A 22,025-nucleotide genomic window follows, 5' to 3' on the forward strand; every position below is an offset into this window, starting at 1 on the left:
TACTCATTTGTATGGTACGTTTGAGTTGCCAATCATTATATTGGCGGCGGTCTGTGAGTGCTTCTTGTGCTTCTACTTAGTGTCAGATTGTGTGTTCGGCTTTGTTCTATTGTTGGCTGGGCGAATAATACTCGACTTATATAAAGATTACTAAAAATAATGGTATATTGTTTCTAGTTAGTCTAAACCCATATGACATAAGAATATTCTTTTGCAAAGATTTCGAAATGAATAACAAATGTATTTATGCTTAACATTAATAGTATATACGTTTTGTGTATGCTTTACATTCAATACTACAAATATGGTACTTTAGAATTTGCATTTCTGTCTTTTACCTGTAAAAGGTATAAGTACGTTCGGTCACGGACCTTTTGAAGCACATGCATATATGAACTTTCTGTACATCAATATGCCATAATTGAATTTTTTCTATTCTCACTTGCAATCATTACGGCTCTACGTGTTGGCCACATAATCAAAATTGTATTTCAGCTGAAAATTACGCGACTAAATAGAAACAGCATTAAGGGTTGTAAGCATTGCCCAAAACAAGTAACAAATGTATCTCCAGGGTAAACAAAATTAAAAGCTTCTGCTGTTCAGTTTTACTGCTGTTCAGTTTTAATTAAAATCATGTCGAATTATTGCCAGGACGTGGTGAGTATTGCTGGCTCTAAAGTTACCCTCATCATTGTGCCCTTGTGTTTATTTATAAATCACATGTTCGTGACTATGAGTTCTTTTCGGTTCTGGTACATAGCCAACTCATGTAGGTAAATCAATGCGCGGAATTAAGTTACGATGGCGGTTTAAGCTGTGCGGCTTAAGCTGTGCACTTTAATTAGAGACAATAATTAAAACACACAATTTACAATAATGACAACTCAGTTCGTTTACAATTCAGTTCGATTACAACTACATTTGTAGAGAATAGTAGTCCTTGCCCGTAAGAGGAGCTAGTTTCACAATTTATATTTTATATTTTATGAAAAAGACAACAGCAACAAGTTTTATTGAAGCTTCATACGACTCACAGAGGATGCGACCGTGGCGATCGTTAATTCTCATCTTGACGGTATTTCTGGTCAACGCACGGCCTGGCAGTGTTCGACGTGGGCTGCTTGTGCTGGGCTTGCACAATCACACCGATATAGCCATGAGCTCGTGGCAGGAAGATTCCTTTCAGCCGGACTCATATTGCTGGCTTTTGCTTGGCAAGCTAAAAAGTTCAGGGTGTCCTTTTTTAAAACTGCTATTTCACAGCCTTGTGGCGCTGCCCGTGTACAACTTTTTATTGATTATGATTGGGTAAGGACTCACCTTGAGATTCACACACTTGCATTTTAAGCTCTCCTTATAGCTGGTACCTTAACAAAAGCGCGTCCTGCAGCGCAGAGCGAATTGTGTTGGTGCTTCAGCCTATCATGCAAAGATCGGCATCCACTTGTCCACTTGATCCACTTGTGGCAACAACTACACCAATGCCACCTTTACCACCGCCGCGTTGCAAGCGAAGACAAGCGCCGAAACCGCCACCGCGCCTTGTACGCCACTCAGTCACCTGTGGCAATAGTTATCCCAGCCAGAAGGATCCCTTTTCCACCTTGCATGGCTTTCCCAATCACGAACAATACAAAAGCCTGCGCCGAAATCTAAAGCGTGTGCTTGAAGGGCTGCAACAGCCACCGACTCCATCCCCACCACAAACGTGGCCATTGACACTGTGCAATTTGTCTCAAATAACTGAAGAGTCGGCCCAATCCTCTTCGACTGCTTTGAGCCTGGAGCTGCCCAAGAAGAAAGCCAAGCCTCCAAAATTGTTTCGCACGCTGTTTAAGCGACTGGGCAAGCCCTTTGTGAAAAAGACCACCCAAATGCAGTACGAAGGAAGTACGGTTAACACAGAAAGCAACGACAGCGTCAATAATAACAGCAACAAAAACGGCATATTTCATCCCATTTGGCAACGTTTAAAATTTCGGTCCAAGCGCAAGCCCGGTTCCAAACAGCCACTGTCGTCCAATATTTCGGATTCGGTTAGCTCCAGTTGCAGTTCTCGTTGCTTATATGCCTCTTAGGCGCACAGAATCGCCTGCTTTGAAATTGTCACGTAAATTTCGTTCAATGGAAAATGCGTGGCCATTGCAGAGCAGGTGGTTCTTAATATATCTTCAACTATATTTTGTTACTATTCATCCACAACATTCTTAAATAAATGATCAGCTTAAAGGCTTTTGATTCTAAGGAAATAGGTCCTCTTTTCGCTATTGGTATAAATACTTACTGTCACATTCAGGAATTTCTCCTTAAAATTTCATTTGTTGCTAGATGTATTCGTAATCGAGCGTTTCTCAAATGAAGTTTAAATAATTTATTTTCAATCCACTTAATCTACACACATAATAGAAGAATGTGTCTAAACTGGTTGTCCGCACATTTTGGCCAACGTGCACTTAAAATTCGAACCTCTACTTCATGAGCTCGTTTCGGTCCATGCGGTCTCTTTTTGCGGCCTAATTTGACACTTAACTAAGAGCATTTGGCTTTGACGTTGAGTTTGTCATTGTCATGGCATGCCTTTGGTATTGGAATCCAAGGGATAAGCCAGCTCATAATCTTGAAGCCGAAAACCAGAGTATCCCATACGAGCTCGCATGTGTTTGCATTTAATCCACTTTTATTGCGGCTTTGGGGAATGCGACCCTCAGTTATGCTGATTGTGTTGACACACTGATTGTTGTTGCCGACCTGGTTACTAAATATTTAAGAGGCTCACAGGTCGTTGTTACCTTTACTGAAACGGAGGGTTCTATCCTCAGATTGAGCCCAAATACATAAAAATTCAATTTGATTTGTACAAATTGACCAGCACATTTTCCAAATGATGTGTTTCGAGTGTCGAATTGAAATCCATTTAATGTGTCAGAAAAAATGCTGAAACTTTGTGATATTAGATTGATTGGATGTAAGAAAAATGTATTAACCAAAGCTAAAACTGTAAGGGCTAGTAAGCTTTTAACTCTTCCCCTTGGCTGTCAAGATGTCCACTTTTCCAATAAACGTGTTTTTTAGCTTTTACTTTCAGCAATGCGAAAATCAAGATATACCCCTCAAATCACTGTCAATTTTCATGTTGCCAATAAATTCATTTCAAACAGGATATTCTATTTAGAAGAAAGAAGATTAAGATACCGACCGAGGACAATGGAAATTTAAATAATGTAATAACCATTAATATGGTTATCTATACATCCTAAACTAGATTCAAGTGTTGAAGTCAAAGTTATTGACTTAATCGAAGAGATTTCGAAATGAGCGCAATAAATAGAAATATAAATAAAAATTTTCATTTTTATTTGAAAAACGATTTACAACCAATCGAAGTAAGCGAAGAGTCAGTCGCATGAATTCATTTTTTATAGCCTAAATTAAAATGATTTTTTTTCTGTTTAAATTTTGTGATTGAGTTTACCGAATATAAACATAAAAATTCTCGTACCACATACGCACGATTTTATTGTGATGTGCATAACAATATTTTTTATATTTATTGCTCGATAAATTAATATTCCAACTTTTTTATTATTTTGACGGAGGTTTTGCTTAAAATATTTGCGTTTGAGATCAGATTATAAGTCAATACGTAAACGAAGGAGCATTAAAAAAACGTGCCAGACAGAATTTTCAATCTTTTCCTTTTTCGTTTTTATACCCTGAACCCATTAAAAATGGGTATAAGGGTATATTGTATTTGTGCAAAATCCAAATGTATGTAACAGGCAGAAGGAAGCAACTCCGTCCCCATAACGTATATATATTCTTGATCAGCATCAATAGCCGAGTCGATCTAGCCATGCCCGTCTGTCTGTCCGTCCGTCCGTCCGTCCGTTTGTATGAGCGCAAGGATCTCAGAACCTATAAGAGCTAGAGAGCTAAAGCTGAAATCGAGCTTGTTTCCGATAATCGATAACTTACTCCGTTTCCAAACAATCGATAAAAATCGATATCGATATTCTGTTTTTTTGGCAGTTTTGGTAAATAATAAGAGCTAGAGTCACCAAACTTGACATATAGCTTCTAAAATAGAATATATATATGCATTTGATGTTGGAAGAAGAGAAGGGAGCTCCCGACTAGAACCTCTTACTTGTTTAATATTATGTCATGTAAATGGCTTGGGTATGCAAAGTAAGTATATTGATTTAGATAAAGCTACCTATTTATATGGCTTGAATAAATCCAGTGGAGAGAGCTCGATTGGGACAGTACTTCGTTTAGCATAATTTAATGAATCTCACTTGAGATACTCGAAAAAATGTGGACTTTGCAAGCGAAACGTTTTTTGGCCAACAACTTTTTTTTAATGAATGCCATATGATAGTAGGGATCCGTACGCCTTCAAAAAGGTATAACATTTTCAAATGAGATTATGGTTACCCGAGATTTTCAAAAAAATTTGAGATATTCAATCCTACCCCAATTTTGGAAAAATTGGTCGATTTGGTTCAAAATTTAGATTTTTATTCTTCTGATGCCGATCGATAGTACTGATCCTTACGAGTCAAAAATAGTATAAAATTCCAAAATCTGAGATTATTTGGCCGAGATAGTCTAAAATAATTATCAAAAAAGGTTGATTTTTCAAACGAAACGTGTTTTGGTCAACAACTTTTTCCAACCCATCAATTTTCTTTATTTTCTTTGAATGCCATATGATAGTAGGGATCCGTACGAATTCAAAAAGGTATAACATTTAAAAAACAGGATATATTTACCCGAGAGTTCCAAAAATAAATCGTCAAAAAAGTTTGTTTTTTTTAATGTTTATTGTATTGAATAAAAAAAATGCATACATTTTTATTACAAAACCGTTAACTTAGGTGGTAAGTTAATCCTGGTTGGCTCAACAGCTTTTTCCAACTCATCAATTTTTAATTTCTTGGAAGTAGGGATCCGTACGAATTCAAAAAGGTATAATATTTTAAAATCAGATTATATTTACCCGAGATTTTCAAAAAAATATTCAAAAAAGTTTTGATATTCGAACCTACCCCGGGTAATGGCTCTCAGGTAATAGCTCCGCGTGGAGATATGACGTTCCAAAACGACATAACTCCAGGCGGAGATATGACGTTCCAAAACGACATAACTCCAGGCGGAGATATGACGTTCCAAAACGACATAACTCCAGGCGGAGATATGACGTTCCAAAACGAAAATGGCTCTCAGGTAATAGCTCCGCGTGGAGATATGACGTTCCAAAACGACATAACTCCAGGCGGAGATATGAATATGGTTAAAATCGATATCGATATCATGTTTTTGGGCAATTTTGGTAAATAATAATACTAATACTAGCAAATAATCTTAACTAACTTTTATATACATATTTCAAGATGTATATATATAAATTGCATCAGTTGATTTTAATCCTTTCGTTCTTCTTTGAGATTTTACCCTTGGGCTATCAAATTTTGGTAAAATGAAAAATAATGCCCTTTAATTATGGCGCCAGAAAACCGAAATTATCGTGACAATCGAAGTGTATCTGACTGCTTTGCATTTTTTCATAGCTATTAATCAAAAATGACAGTTATTTTAGACGGGATAAACGTGATTGATTATTTTTGACCAACGGCAACAAAACGCTTATGGAATTTAGCTTTGTGCTTAGTAAAACTCAAGAAGTAAAAAATCAATGCACAAAATTATTATTTTGGTAACTTTAGGGCTCAGTTGTGGTTAAATTGGGATCAATATGCTTATACTTGGTCTTGTGTAAAATCAATTATATCTTGATTATCCTGCCATAATAAGTCAGTTCTGTTACGTTACGTGAAAACCAAATTATTACACATCTTTTAATATTACTCATTCATTTTTTAAATATTAAAGCTTAACAGTTTATCCAGGCATGCAAAAAAAAATGAATTTTAAGTATTAATTTAAATCCAAGCTGTCAGTAAAAGTAAAAAAAAATTAATAATTTGTTATGTGATAATGCCATTTTAATCATTTTAATGTGTATTTAAATTAATATTGATCCATAATTCATTTTTCGGATTTAACATATTTGCCTGCAGCTTAGGCTTTAAGCTACAAATACCTGTTATAAAACATTCAGCCAAGCTATTATTTTCAGCTTGACTTCGAAAACGAAAAGGCTCCATCTGCAACTCTTAAGGACTTGACATTAATTACACTTAGCAGAGTTGTAATTTTGTGGTAACCCATTTTTAGCCTTTTCTTGGGCACGTCACGTGTTACACGCTCTTTATGGTTGGCCACATTAACGCTTTGCCGAGCTGTTCAGATTTACATAATTAAAAGAGTCGGTTGACAACGGAGCATTCCATAAATGCTGGCCCCAGGGTTACATTTTGTGCCTTTGTTTAAACAGGAGCAGCATCTTCCTCAAACGAATATCCTACATTTAAATAGCTGTAGCTGATAGGCATGTTTACACAGTTATGACCAACACCCAAGCAGTCCTTAAGCATGCCCCAGCTGTGTGGGTGCCATCCTTTAATCAGGTGCTATGCACAAGATGTTTGCTTGCCTTGGTGCATTTGAAGGGTTCTTTTTGTCTGTCGAGTGAAATTAATATATGTTGTTTTTTCGGCGGCAAGTACTCACACAGCTAAGCTTTTATTGCACCTGTCGGTCTATTTGTGTCTATTCCCATAAGCCTCTCAGTTTCAAAGAGTTCCTATTGGAGCTGGGCAAGCTTGATTAATTTTGTGGAACACGTTCTGTTGTTATCATAAATAAGGTTTATATTTTTTATAAAATAGCCTATTTATAATTTGAAATGCAGACAAATTTGGGGCAAAATACATCAAAGAAATAATTGGCCTAGACAGATATTTGTAGCATCAGGTACCCAAAGAGATTAAATTTAAATTAAAGCAAGAGGATTTTGTTATTCATTTTAAAATATTTATTTTGCATACCTACTACTAATGCCTTAGCAGTATACATTCCCTTTTTTGATATTCTAAAAATGACTTCAACAATAAGCATTGAATGCATATAAATTTCCAATGCACACAAATTTGTCATTTAAAATTGAGTGTGTGGCAAGTGACAAAGTTGTTTTGCCCCAACATGAAACATTCTCCATGAGACAGTTTGACATTATATGATAAATGAAGTGCTCCAAAAAATATTAGTGGCTTACTCGTGGCTCAGGATTTACAGAACTTACACAGATACAGTAAAGGAAAAGGAAAAATAAATGTGCATCCGTAGCTTTTCAGAAAAAAATGAGTTGGAAGTGACTAACAAAATTATTAGTTTAAAAGTACTTGCAGATATTAAACTAAGAGTGATATATGTGAAAAAAATAAATAAATTGTGCGTGGCAAGTATTTAACATATTTGAGTACTCAAGCGTTTATTGTAAAAACCATTTTTTTAATGAGTTGAATATATGTGTTGTTATAACAATGAAAAGATCTAAATAATGGGCACAATCTAAATGAGACAATGGCAAAACAGAACGAATGAGCCGGCAATCTGCACAGATTTCTGAAATTGCGAATTGGAAATTTGTTTTGTGAAGCTGTTGTCCCAAGCTGCAGCTGAAAGCATTATTCTACAAAATTAATCGAGCGTATGTACTGTTCCTTTTTTTTTTTTAAAAGAATATCCTAAGAGTCGAAGGCATAAATGAAAATCAAACAAGGCAACATATTCGACTTAATAATGTCCCTTGTTGAGCAGAAATTTTATACAAATTGTGTGTTAGCCGTAAAAACGTAACAATCATTATTGAAAGTCAGTGCATGGTAGATATATTTAAAATAAAGTTTAATAAACGATTAAATTTTGTTTAATAATAGCACGTTACTTTTAAAACCAAAGTTTTAAGTAATTCAAAATGCCTAATAATATTCTTCACAGCGTAAATGTCAAAGATATGTGGAATAGAAAAAATTACAAAAGCTTTTTTCTTATATGTGACATGAGCTAGGGTATAAGAATTGATTTGCTACTCGCACATACCTCAAAATAAATTATTCAAGGCGTTAAATTAGAATATTTCTGACATTTTTACGCTGAAGATGATTGTGAGAAAAGCTATGTGTACATAAAAATACATTTTTTTATATGCACAACTTATTCACACACACTTTGTTCTTATGTGTTGTATAAATACTTATACATTTCGGTGCCTGTATATACTGCTTGACAATTGCTGACTGATGTAAAGTCTGTTATTCGGATAATATGACGTCTGCTTTATCAATCCGCCCGCACTTGTTAGATTCTAAATTAAACATTGAGTTGCCAAAAGGCTGTTGCCATTACGTGGATACAGCCGCATTCACAAGTGCTAATTGGTGCAACCCCTTTAACGGGCTGTTTGATGTCAAGGTAGTCGAGTTTTCAACCGACACTCCGTGGCAAAAAAAAAAAAAATAGCAGGCTGTTTGTCCAGCGAGTGGCTGTAGCCAATGGCCATGTTTGCAGGGTTTGCCGAAAAATTGGTGTTCTACACACCTCAAAGTGAACTACAAGTGGCACTCAATGGATGCATGCAAATCCGCAATGTCCTTGTGTCGAGATGGCTCTGAATGCGTCATGGAGCGGCAAAGTGCGTCAAATGGTTGCCAGGACAGCTGCACATTTTTGCTGGCTATGCAAATATGCAAACTCGCACACAATGCACACATGCGCGCACACGCCCACGCACACAGATAGCTTGGAAAAGATTTTTGCTGACCGCAGCAAAAACCAATATCACATTTTCAAAAATAAATGCAAAAAAACGATTTTTAGTCAACTTTTTGTTTGCTTGTTTTTGGCGGCTCTGAATAAGTACTCTGTGGTTGCCACACGCAATATATACATATTGACAAAGAAATGTATTATTACTTTAAAAAATATGCTTTTGAATAGAAAGATCTCAAACTTAAAACTATTTAATTTAGCTTTGCAAAATGTAGCCAAATTAATTAAAAGTACACAAACAACAAATAACAGCAGAAAACAAATAACAGCCCTACATTTTTAGCTGATTGACAGTGCAAGGTAAATACGAAACAGATAAAATTGGAACGAAAATCTCATTCGATACGACGAAGCAGCTACGTAAGTGAGCAGCTGGTAGTCAACTAACTAACCACAAATGAAACCACAATGCGCCACAACAAAAATAGACACAAAGACAGAGAGAGATATAGAGAAAGAGAGAGACGGAACAATTAATTAACAATGCTGGCCAAAATGCGAATTGGGTCACTATGGGGCATGCTGACGGAGCACGAGATAATTTTGTAAAATTTGTGGACATGGCTCTTGGATTAAGCCCAGACCCTGGAGTATTTGTTCTATAGTATTGCATTGTTTTGCTGAAGGTATCATAATTTCGGAATGCACTATGTGACACATTCAAAAGTTATGACAAAAACGAATCGTGAATTTGAAACAACTTTATAAAAGTAAAAGTTCAATTTAAGTAACTTCTAAGTTTTCAAATATTCTCAATAAGCTCAGCAATTTGATAGAGTTCTGAGTTGAAAGGGTAATCATTCGTTGGTACCTCGAGGTAAACCCTTTTCTTCTTTTTTTTTCCATTAAGATTGTAAAAATGTCAGAGTAATTCGTTTTGCTAACGACATTTTCTGGGAATGTTAATTCAATAAGCCAACAGCTGTGTCTTAAATTTTAAAGTGTCAACAAATAACATACTCATCCGTAAGCACATACTCTTTTTGTAACAGTCAGTTGTTAGCTTTGCCTTCATGTTGCACTTTAAGTAAATGCAACTGAATTCATTTTCATCTGAAATGTTGCCACATCGCGTATACGCCATAGCCAACCACAACGTGACATGAATAGAGCGAGTAAAATGTTGCCACAACCTCAGCAAAGCCGCTGCCATATTTCTGATGTCTTTATTCACATATTTGCTATTCCAAAGGCACTCGCAGCAGAGACGGGCAAATGTAGCTCATGCATTTTGGTGGCATCTCAAAACAAAAAACAGACATATTCATGGTTAGGCTTTTGTATGTAGCCTTCTCTGGCTAAGTCATCTGGATAATTGCAGTGCTATGTGCTACGTGCAGCATGAAAGACGTGGGCATTCAAAGTGATTCAAAAGCAATCAAAACGCGCTAAGAAAATGGTTACACATGCTCAGAAAACATATATAATGTTTTCCACTTTCCCCAATTTGCAATTTACTTCTAGCGTTCTTAAATGGCATTTAACAAACGCTCTCCTAAATATGATTCAATTTAATTTTCGCATTCGCGCATTTAACTATGATAGAAATAAAAGTGCAAAAAAGTATGCTACAGATATTTAGTAAAAGGAAAATTAACTTTGTTGACTGTAAAAATATTTTGTGTATAATTAAATATAATAAATAGAATATAGTCAGAAGGATGTACAGCCAGGTATTTCTTGTTATTTTATTATTAATTTTTATGTTAGCTTATTATAATAATATAATATTTTTATTGCTATAAATATATCATTACTTTTGTTGTTGTTATTTATAATTACTTTTGTTTGATTCATAAATGGGCTTTTCCCAGTAGGAGTACAATTTATTATACGACGCTAGCGTATTTGCACCCATAAGCTAACATCCCCAACAGAGTGGTTTTAACTTTTAACCCAGAAAGTGTATTTAGCTAACCATACTAGAAGTTTATATAACTTGCCGACCAGGCTGCTGACAGGTTCAACAATGCCAAAAGACATTGGTTTGGAATGTGGTTCACTTTTTGCGTTGACTTTGGTTAAGAGTAAATGTTGGCTAGCATTGGGTTATGAAACGCATGAATGCACAATTAGTACAATTTAAAGGTCACGTGTTTGAAGAAACGAGTCGGGAAATAAGGCACCGAAACCCCAAGTGAATGTGTTAACAGTTGACTGCGTGAACTATTGCACAAAGCACTCAAAGGCCAATTTTAAATGAACTTGACATATGCAGCACAGTAAATATTGAAAAATATTCTAAAGATGGTTGATTTAACAATTTCCATAACAAAACTTTAAATGTACTCTAATTACATGAAAAGTCCAAGGGAAAATGGAGGAATAGGGAAGAGTGACCCTAGTTAGATGTCAAAAATGTTCCTAATTTTAGCCTTTTTCTTGCGTACTTTTCATTTCAGCTCTTTTTTGCAATTCAATATTATGACTTTTGAATTTCCATTAAATTCAAAGTGAATAAAATCTTTGCAGGAAGTAGATTCAATTGTTGGCATATTTTCATTAAAAGACCAGCTGCAAGTTTTGTTTCATTTATACATGTCAACTGGGAATTTATTTGACCGAATACAAATGCCTTACATGAGGAATGGCGATAAATAAAACACGTCAACGAAACAGAAAGCAATTAACAACAAAAGCAAGCTACTGGCAGTTACAACAAGAAAGAACAGCAATAAAAAAATTTTGTTGGCCATACTTCAATTTCAGTCTGCGGTTAGGAGCTTAAAAGGGCAACCGAAAAAAACGCAGCATAGTTCAAATTTAAGCGATAGTTGAGCATAAATTTTGTAAAGACTTAAATATATTATTAAACACATTCCTTACAGCTGATGTCGTAATACATAAATATATAAATATATTTCTTTATATTTCTGAACTTAATACTTCTTCTTAGTTTCCCCCTTGTTTCTGCTAAATATGTTAACACAACAAGCTTTAAATGAAAGCCAAACGACTTACATTTAATAACTTTTTAAAAAGTGAAATGGGAACATAAAAATAAAAACTATTCAAAATATATATTTTTTCAACTCTACTTCTGCTTCCGATTATTCGTGATTTCTAAAATAGATGTGCTGTAAACTGCATTTCTATATCAGCTAAAACACTGCTCCCTTGGCCCTGAACTTTTCGATGTGACAGCTGTCGCCTTTCAATAAACTGTGAAAACCCAACCAACGGCCACAAACGCATAAAGTTTAAAATGTGTACAGTAGCCCGCGGCATTCATTAAAATGCAAATTCGAAATTAAAGCAGTTGTTGGTCAAAGTCTTTTTCGCAGCTGTAAAAACCACTTTAAAGGGTTCCCGTACAGAGCAAAGTTTGTCCTACAAACTAATCGTGGACATATAGTTGCGAGCAAACCGGGTTTCCGGGTTCTTTACAATGGATTTAATTTATAGTCATACTAAGTTTATTCTAGTTATATTTATGCAGACAGGTACAACACATTCGTATCCAAATTTAGTTGGAATGGATTGAATCATTTCAAAAATATTTTTCGCTTATAATGGTGTGTTAAGTGTATTTAAATAAAAATTTATTTTTTATTATTATATTTATCTTCTGAAGGCATTGATTTTACTTTAAACTTGTCTAATTAATTTTTTATTTTGCTTTCATCAGCAATGGAGCACCCTCAGTTTGCAGAGCATCGTTGTCGACAACCACATGCGGTGGAGGTGCACCTAATTGCTCTTAATTATGCATAAAAGCAGCAACCAGCACCAGTTCCGTGCTCCGTGTTCCGTGTGTTGTGGAAATAGAAAGCTTTATCAATGGGTCAGACCGAGGAGGGGCAAAAAGTTGGACCCACTGTATGCAAGAGTGCGGTTATGAATTGTTGGAATAGAAAGCAGACTTATTGTCTACGAAGTTTATGAACAAGATGCGTTTTCCCCAGCACTTTTTCGTTTATTGTTGTAAAAAAAGGAAAGTCCAATAAAAATGATGATATGAAAAACCATTTAGCTGTAAGTGTTTATAAGAGAAGTAATCCAATTTTCAGGCTGGAAATGAAAATATCTGGCTGTGGTATTTTTGGGTTTATTAATATTATTATATTATAATTAAATCCGACCAAAAAGCAGATTAGTGAAAATAGTGCACAAGCTCATCGATATATCGAAAACGAGATTTGGTTCACATATTAATTAACAGAAGAACACATGTAAATTACACCCTAATTAATTTTAAACAAATATTTTAAGTAGCCACTGATAACACATGACATCTGAACCACGTTTTGTGAAAGTGTGCTACAGCGTTTCTGCTCTCTCGTTTCGGAGTCCCTTATCTGCAGCAAAAGTAAATAAACACTGTGTATAATATATGTATTTATACATCTATATACGTTTATTTCAAACAATAAAAATGCGTGCATGTTTATATTATTTTCAATGCTGAGCATTGCTGAGCCGAGCAATTTAGTGTTTAGTTTTGTGTTGCGCGATTCAAGCAGCGGTTGTCGCATACGAGTGAAAAGAAAACACAGGCAGAATGACGAAAAAATTAAGTGTTTTATTTCTAGTTGCAGTGTTATATATAATCACGGCACAAGCGAATTTATTGGAAATACTAAGAATACAAAATCAGCTTAAAAACTCATATTACGACATTGAAAAGCTGCAGGCGAAATATAAGAGTAAGGTCGAGGAAGCAATCATAATGGAAAAGGAAACCACAATGCAAGATCTGAAGATCAAAATAAATGACGAGCTGTTAAAGTGTCGAGAACAGAAATCGGCTTTTGAGGTACTTAACAAGATTTACTCAGAGCAAATCATTGAGCTGCAGAACAGGGCCAATTCAGATGCAGACATGTTGGCGGAAAAAGATCGTCAGATCGAGGAAGGACTGGCTACAATAGCTACCTTTACGACAATCATCAACGAGCAGGCCAAGCAAATAGAAATTTTGAAAGACGATGCCGCAGCCAAATCACAAATAATCCTAAACATGAATATCAAAACAAAAGACATTGCAGATACGCTAAACAATTTGAAAGATTTCGAAACCACTACGATATCGGATTTTGAAGCCAATAGCTGTCTGCCATTTGGAGACTCTTCGGATGTGCATGTAATAAAGGTAGACGAAGGAGATGCCTTCCCGGTGTCCTGCGATTCCCGCTTGGATGGCCCCGGATGGACTGTTGTGCAGCGTCGCCTGGATGGGAGCGTTAAATTTAACCGAAGCTGGCTGGAATACCAGAAGGGATTCGGTAATTTGAGCGGCGAATTTTTCATTGGACTCGATAAGTTGCATCGCATAACCACGGCCCAGCCACACGAATTATATGTGCACTTAACCGATTTCAACAATGAGAGCAGCCATGCCTATTACGATAAGATCGTTGTCGCTGGCGAGAGCCAACAATATGCACTGTCCGAGCTGGGTGAGTACTCCGGCAATGCTGGTGACTCGATGCGCGATAATGAGCACCAAAAGTTCACCACCTATGACAGGGATAACGACCAGAGCGAATTTAACTGCGCCCAGACCTGTTTAGGTGGTTGGTGGTACAACAACTGCGGCTTAAGGTTGGTCAATAATCACATGGGAAATTTTGTTATGCTCTTATCGTTTGTCACGTATTTTGTTTTATTTTCAGCAATCTAAACGGACAGTACGCAAAGCGCGACGAGTATTATGATAATTCCGAGTATGGCATATTTTGGGATGAGTGGCAGGGACCGGGGTATACCCTGCAATCCGTGCAGATGATGATCAGACCTAAAATATTAACAGATAAATGAACAGCACAATGAATTTAGATGCTCAACACTATTTGCTTGAAAGTAGCAAATGAAATATGAGACAATTTATTTGGTAAATATGTTTAAAAAGTTCACCAAAAATAAATTAGTTTACAACAATGATCAAATTTATGTCATTCAAATAAAGTAGGGCTATAGTATAATTATTTAAGGAACATCTTTGTAGTCTGTATGGCTGACAGTTATATGGAAACAAAGCTTACCACAAATCCAACTGTCAAATTATTACGTCTACGCCGCAGCACATTATCCATTTTATGGCAGAACGGGTCACAGGCAGGGGCTAACATCCAAGTGGAACAAAGGCGTAGCGCCATGTATCACGTTCCGGTAGCTACGTGTGATGCTGCCATAACTGGGGGCAACCAAAAAATGGAAACAGGTCGTGCTGCGTGAGGTAGGTTTGGCCGTTGCCCGACCTGGTTACATGATGCTGTTCTACATTTGGGGCGTAGACAAATACTAACCACAGGTATGTGGTCCTAGTCGTCTGTCACTATGTCATCGATCAAATGTCAATTTGGTTAAATATTCATTACCCACCGATGATACGGGAATAGAACACAGCTGGAAGTTGACCCTGCTGAAAACAATTTTGCCATTGTTGTCATTTAACGGTGCATGAAGTAAACCTAATTTTGACGTTAAGTTTATTGCTCATACGCCACGTTCAACGCACACAAAACAAAAATGATTTAGAAACTATAAAACTTATTTCCAATGTCATTAGACGGCTTAAATCTAAATTTAGCATGCTGAAAACTATATTTCTGTTTTACATTATCTTATATATAGAATATCCGAACGTTCCAAAAACGCATGTTTATTGCTTCCCACATTTTGGTATAGAGAGAATCACACTAGATAATCAGTCTAAACATTTCATACTCATTAAAGCACAGCTTATATTTATCTATTTGAATAAAAAATAAACTAAACATTTGATAAGACAGATACAATGAAAAGGGGACGGCAACAGTTGTCTGAAATAAAATTCACATACGATAAAATAAGCATCATTATTTAAATGCTTATAGTCAAACATAAATTTACATACAAATACATATATAAACTTATATATGCACGTTTCGGTTCAGCACATATCCTGCATATGTAAATAAGCGTAAAATCGAATTTCGGCACGTGTGTACATTTTCCTGTCGGCTCCTTTTATTTTTCTGGGGGCTGCTGTCAGTTGTCGGCCGGCTGCTGAGCTTGAAATTTGTTTACCTCTCACTTGAAACTTCCAATCAACGCTCAAAGCAGACGAGGGCAGACTGGCAGGCAATTGATGCAACTGCTCTTTTGATCTGTTTAGCATTCTTGCTTTGACATTGAAGCTCATCCGAAAAAGGTAAATTGGTTCACTTACATGTACCAGGTCACACCTTAAAGCTTAAGGCTTAACACATTTTTATTAGTATAGCAGAAAGTGAGGTTGGGGATATTTAATGGGAGAGACAATATATGAAGAAAGATAATTACACTTGTTACGTTTTCACACCCTTTAAATGCAGTAAGAATCTTGAACTACAATAAATACCTTATACTGACAGTCAATTAATATTTATAAGGTGGCACAGAACTAAGTGGTTAAATGTGTCAACAGCAAAAATGCTTTAGACATGAAACATCTCTTTTCTTAACTTATCAGCCCCAAGGCTGAGCCAATTCTAAGGGCGAATTATACGAAACGCGAACATGCATGGCGACATACTTACACATTGTGAATTCAGAACAGAAAACTTTATGCTTTCTGAGAGTGAAAATAAATGAAAACTCACTTGTGTACCGTGGCGCAATTAGGATAAAACCTGACTAGATGATTTAAATACTTTCAGAAACAACACTGAAAATATCTTATTAATTTCTCGACCTTCATGAGTTTACATTCTTAATGGTTTTTATGGTTGTTTGCTTACGGCACATCATATACGTCATTTGGATAATCTGCAACAAAAGCAAAAACTTTGCGCCGAGTAAAGGGTCAAAACAAAAGAAAACTTAAACACCATTTAAAAGTGTAATTTTTGCTTCTTAGATAAACACTAGCAGCAATTTATATATTTAAAGTTCACTAGCACTAGTTTGGACTTAAAGCTCTATTTATAGCAGGCGTTTTACATTTGAACGATTGCTTGCCGAGTTCCATATAGCAGAGTGGCGCAGTGGAAGCGTGCTGGGCCCATAACCCAGAGGTCCGAGGATCGAAACCTTGCTCTGCTATGAACAGCGGTTTTTTTTTTTGCTTTGCACAAAGTTAAAATGTTTGTTGTCTGTTCATATGAACGTAATTGTTGAAGCTAGAGAATTGAAACTGTCAGAGAGAGTGTTGGTAGTATAGAAGAAAAATTCCATCAATGTCATATACTGTCTTAAGTCATTATTTTCGTAAAGGACTTTTCGACTATGACGGCAATATATGCATGTGTTGATTAGTTTGCAAGCATTTGCTTTTAAGGGCGTGACCAATAGCCTTTTGGCAATTTAGCAATCTAAACAACACATAATTTAACTACAGTTTATTATGCAAATTTTAATTGCGTAATCTGGTCAAATATTTGCATAGTACAAATAGCTTGAATACCGAATAAAGAGAAAATGCTTTATTGAGTAAATCCTGCTCGAATTCAGAATAGTTTGACTTTAACTGTCAACCGCAATGTAAACCTTTTACTTTTTCGTTTGAGGACATACAAGTTAATAACAAAAACATTATATAAATCTGTTTAGATTTGTCAGCTTTCTTTCAAGTTTTGTATTTTGACAGTCCGATGAACACCTTTCGTAATATAATTACAATTTTGCAAAAAAAAAAAGGCATGCATACAAACATTAAGTGACGAGAATTCGATGACTTTGTCTTCATTATAATTATTAACAACGCATATATGCATATGAGAAGTAGTCAGTATGTAATCATTGACGTATTGTCTTGGGGAAAATTTTGGCACATGATAACATTTTCGTTTTAACAAAAATCCATTTAAATCTTCAGCTGTGTAAGGCAACATAAATTTTTATTCAATAATGTATAATGCTTCCCCAGTTTCAAATATTTTCAAGAAGCAACTGTAAAGTGCCTCGAGCATTTTGTATAAGTGCACTTTGGTGTTTTATTAAAATTGCTAGCTGGATGCTGTAAGCCTCGCGAAATTGCCAATATATGTGTTTGGGGCTACACTTAGATTAATTTTTAGGATCCGCAAAAATGAGTTTATGTAAACAAATTGATAGCAGTCCCCGCCCAACCGTTTCCAAGTGATTTCTTTGCTAAGAAGAAGAAGTAAGAGAATATTTCTGAATGTCCTCAACTGTCGTCAGTATTAAATTCCTTTAAGCAAGACGCATTCCTTTACAGGCGCAAGTTCCTAGCTTACTTTGCAGGAACCATTTTGAATAGTATAACTATTTATTGCTTAGCTTCTACAATTTGTAATTCAGTTTAATAACTCAGTTCTCAAAGTTCAATTTATTGCAAATGCACTTCGTAATATAATACCTAAAGGTTCAAAACAATAAATAGTTATTACAGCATATGCTACCCGCAGTAAATTACAGCAACCCACTGGTAACAGAGTTTCACACGTTAAACTCGAAATATTGCAGTAGTTTCCTCAGATAGCAACTGTGTATAATTTGTGTGACAAAGTTTGTCATGCGAGCTAATGCAGTTAGTGCATCGGTTGCGCACACCCAAATATCCCTCTTTGAGAGAACAGAAATGAGACTGGAACTAGTTTCGAGGCGAGACTTTACCCAGCAGCTGAAATATTTTCAAATTTGCATGCTAATGAATGGTGTTAAACCGTTCTGAATTATGAGAAAGGTCCATGTGTGTGCAGGACTTATGTATGCAAGGACAACGAATATGAATTTTCAACATTTTCAATGGTGAAAATGCGACCCGGTTGCATGCAAGCATGACATCACAGATTAGCTGACTTAATTGCATGTCGAACTTTTCAGTGGCAGCCAACAGCTGAAAAGATTACTCACTGATTGACAGATCTGGGGCAGAGCTGGAGGAGAGGAACCCAAAGCTAATTCTGAAATCGAAAGCTGTTTTTGTCAGCTAGTTACAGCCACAGCTACCAGTCAACAGGTCAACCAACTCAATATACGTAAAGTATGCTAAAAAAAGACAACCTATTGACTTGGCCGAAAGTGGCGATCTAACAGTTTATGCAATTTTTGTTTTTATCAAGAGATATAACCCTATAAAAAACCGTTTAATGTATGTATAAATACAAATGCTTTTGTTTAAGGCAAGTGGTGTTTCTTTAAATAGCCAGTGTGAAATCATTCATGACTTATTTTTAACACATTAACAGATCTATAAGATATTATTTTATAGATCATTTATCGACATCCTCGATAGTATAGTGGTTAGTATCCCCGCCTGTCACGCGGGAGACCGGGGTTCAATTCCCCGTCGGGGAGAGGAGTTAAATTTTTGTTCTCGTTGTTTTAAAAACTTATTTTTCTAGTTATTTAAAAACATTGAGAACTGCGATAAATAAGTTTAATAATTTGTGAGAAATATGTTAATTATGTTTGGGTTTAATCTGCTAAGTGTTTATAGCTGTTAAAAAACTCTCTCGGGGGGGTTTCATTAGCGTCATTAATGCATTGTCAATTTCACTCCTCTCTACGGATATATTTACACTGTACTAAAAACGTTTCCACCGTAAATATTATCTTAACATGTTTTTTTCTCGCTATTGCATATAAATTGTTGTCAATTAGTTTAATTATCGTACCAACATTTTTCTTCCCCTTAAACTTATAAAGTGAAAACGGGTATTGTTTCAGGAATTCTTGGAATTTATCATCAGCATAAATAAATAATCGGTCCACCTTTATGTTGATTCAACTTTACCGGCAAGAGACTGTGAAATTGCCTTGCAATAGGTGTTTAATATTTAGTAGCATTTTAAAAAATTCGAAACAGAAATATCCGTCCAAGTCGCTTTATTTGACTTTCTGTACAAGCTGTCCACATTCACATGCTATTTCATTTCTATAATAAATTCAGAATTGCTTACCATTTTTTATGTTGTGGCACGTGATTACTCCTTCGCATAGTATAGCAACAGGCATATCAAATACCAAGAAGGGTTGGATGCACACACCTGTTTTTTATGCCCCTCACCTGTCAGAATTCCAATAGATCAAGCACATGAGTATGTTTATGACCCTACTTTAAAAACGATGAGCGGCTTGAGTACGCGAGTAGCATATAAATTGAATCTTTGAGTCTCAAAACAATTTGTAAATATTCGGAGCAATACACCCATCAGATTTTCGCCCCAAGATAATGCGCCAATAGATGACAACTTGAGACAATTTATCTTCTAACATTGACTTTTTATTAAGGCCCATAAATAGAATGTTGATTTGCATTGGCTTCCAAATTTTATGACACTACAATTTTGTGACTGCAAAGAATTTTATTTTTAAAAACAAGTAGCATTGTAGAGTCATGTTAAATGCTGTGTCTAAAATGTTGCTTAGGTTTTTCATTTTAAGGTGATGACAATCAATTTCTGCAAATAAAGTTGTGCCTATCCAAAAATCCTTTCTAACAATTAAATCCACGTTTTATAAAAAATGTAACGTAGAAAGAGTTAAAACTTTGCTGTCAAAGCAAATATATGTTAAATAGATCAGAAGAGCAATAACATCAATCGCTTGTCAGCTTGCCTTCATCTCCTTTCCTGAAAGGTAAAAAAATTTCAAACAGGCGGGAACCCTTGAGAAAAATGCCACCTAGCGCAAAATCAATTTTCTTTGCGATTTTATATGTGTATGCTGCCAGGTGTGCCAATAGAGTGTAAGGAAATCCTCATTTTACAAGTACATGGATATTTTAAGGGGTGTAAATATATGTAATAAAGCTACCTAAAATGTAAATGTACTACTCGCTACAAATCCATTAATGTATTGTGTCTATGCATGGGCCTACTAGGCGTTCGAATATTAAAGCAAAAGTCATAGTTGGATTAACTTCAGAGGAAACAATAAAGTTTGAGTAGTTCAGAATGTTAGTTACAAGTATTGGGAAAAGAACTCCAAGGCCCTTAAAGTGGTAAACTTATCTTACCAGACAATACCCTAATGAATTGACATTTGATTGAAGGAGCAGAGACGGCACCTGGAACTAAGACAAGTCGTACGTGCCACCAGGCTAATCCTACTGATTCAACCCATGAGCATTCTGTGTGGTTATTGTGGGAGGTTACAGACTATTGCAACTCGTAGAGCATCCCATTTTGTGCTTTGAATTAAGAACTTGAATATCGTCCTCTAAAAAATTTCGCCTAGCTTAGCATTTACCAAGGCTGAAAGTCTGCTTTAAATAAAATAAAGCATGTATGTAAATTCTTTCAAGTCCTAAATTTACGAAAAACCTTACATTCACAAAAGCTTTTATGCGCAAAATGCCGACAGTTGCTATTTCTTGTTTCTTGCCGAAGTCTGACTCAAAGTAAATGACCAAGAAAGTTGTGGCCTGAAATCTTAAACTGTCAATTGCACGAAGACAGGAAACTACATTTCAAGAGGGACAAACTATTTATTTATTTTGTTTGTGGGTGAATACTTGGGTCAGCATATATTCTTTAGAGAGAGAGCTTTATATAAAGGACGGTGTCATTTAGCTCTTTTTGTTTTTATTCGGACAAACAAAAAGTTCTTTTGAAAATATAATTAAAGGTATAAGTTTGCTTGCAAATTTACCAAAATCGAAGAAACAAAACTTTTACTTTGAATCAATTAAAGACTATTTAAATATATATTTATAATTCGAAGTCTAACACAAAGAATTTTTAGGCAGAACTATTTATTTACCGAGCCTCAATTGAACAAAAAACGCAAGACACCTTTTATATATATTTTTATTCAACTGAAAATTAGGGAAATGTCCCTATTTATTTACATACATGCAAACGACACTGCAGTCCATCAACCATGTATCGAACAGGGAAAGGACTGCGATCGTTAAATATTCCGTGTAGTTGTGGGTTGGAAAACTTATGTAATTTTAGAAACTTTAGTACTTTGCTACTTAAACCTTTTTGTTCCTCAAACGCATAAATAACTGCAACCTTAAATGCCCCTCAAGTATCACAATCATATACAGAAGAGAAAAAGAGAGAGAGAGAGAGAAGAGAGAAAGAGGGAGTAAAAAAAGGACAACCGAGCCCGACAGAAGCGGGAGTGCTTAACCATTGTCTAACCGCTGCAGGCTAAATGACAGAAATCAACGCTTAACAGCAAAAGTTAAGAGAAAACACTTGCAATGACAACACAGTGGCACCCCAAGTACTTACAGCAATCATTGGCGCCTGAATCGCAGTTGAAAAAAAAAACAATGCCCAGCAGTTAGAACTGTCTGTCAAATGACTTTTGTCTAAGAATAAACTTACAGCTGTTTCTCGCTAATCCTTCGGGGCATATTTTGGCTAGCCAGACTGGCCTACATAAGTAGCTAACGAGAGAGA

The 22,025-nt window shown here is 35.7% G+C and overlaps 2 protein-coding genes and 2 non-coding genes across 5 annotated transcripts; all 4 read left to right on the forward strand.

The window, feature by feature from the left end:
* The first annotated feature begins 940 nt into the window (after positions 1-940).
* Positions 941-2,239, forward strand: LOC115758690. 2 transcript variants are annotated; one of them, XM_030699435.1, is made up of 2 exons: positions 941-1,311; positions 1,394-2,239. In XM_030699435.1, exons 1-2 carry the CDS (start codon positions 989-991, stop codon positions 2,079-2,081), a joined length of 1,011 nt encoding a protein of 336 aa, XP_030555295.1. In that variant the 5' UTR covers positions 941-988; the 3' UTR covers positions 2,082-2,239. The 2 variants fall into 2 exon arrangements, with proteins under 2 accessions (XP_030555295.1, XP_030555294.1); XM_030699434.1 differs by having other exon boundaries at positions 942-1,311; positions 1,364-2,239.
* Positions 2,240-13,217: 10,978 nt separating this feature from the next.
* Positions 13,218-14,561, forward strand: LOC115758857 (angiopoietin-related protein 1-like). Its single transcript, XM_030699644.1, has 2 exons — positions 13,218-14,283; positions 14,355-14,561. Exons 1-2 carry the CDS (start codon positions 13,241-13,243, stop codon positions 14,497-14,499), a joined length of 1,188 nt encoding a protein of 395 aa, XP_030555504.1. The 5' UTR covers positions 13,218-13,240; the 3' UTR covers positions 14,500-14,561.
* A 2,113-nt stretch (positions 14,562-16,674) lies between these two features.
* Trnam-cau lies at positions 16,675-16,746 on the forward strand. The gene has a single exon. It is a non-coding gene; the product is annotated as a tRNA-Met (tRNA).
* A 2,145-nt stretch (positions 16,747-18,891) lies between these two features.
* On the forward strand, positions 18,892-18,963 carry Trnad-guc. The gene has a single exon. It is a non-coding gene; the product is annotated as a tRNA-Asp (tRNA).
* Positions 18,964-22,025: the final 3,062 nt, after the last annotated feature.

This window comes from Drosophila novamexicana, unplaced genomic scaffold, assembly GCF_003285875.2.
Source record: "Drosophila novamexicana strain 15010-1031.04,08,12 unplaced genomic scaffold, DnovRS2.1 tig00000193-arrow-pilon, whole genome shotgun sequence".
Classification (NCBI taxonomy): domain Eukaryota; kingdom Metazoa; phylum Arthropoda; class Insecta; order Diptera; family Drosophilidae; genus Drosophila; species Drosophila novamexicana.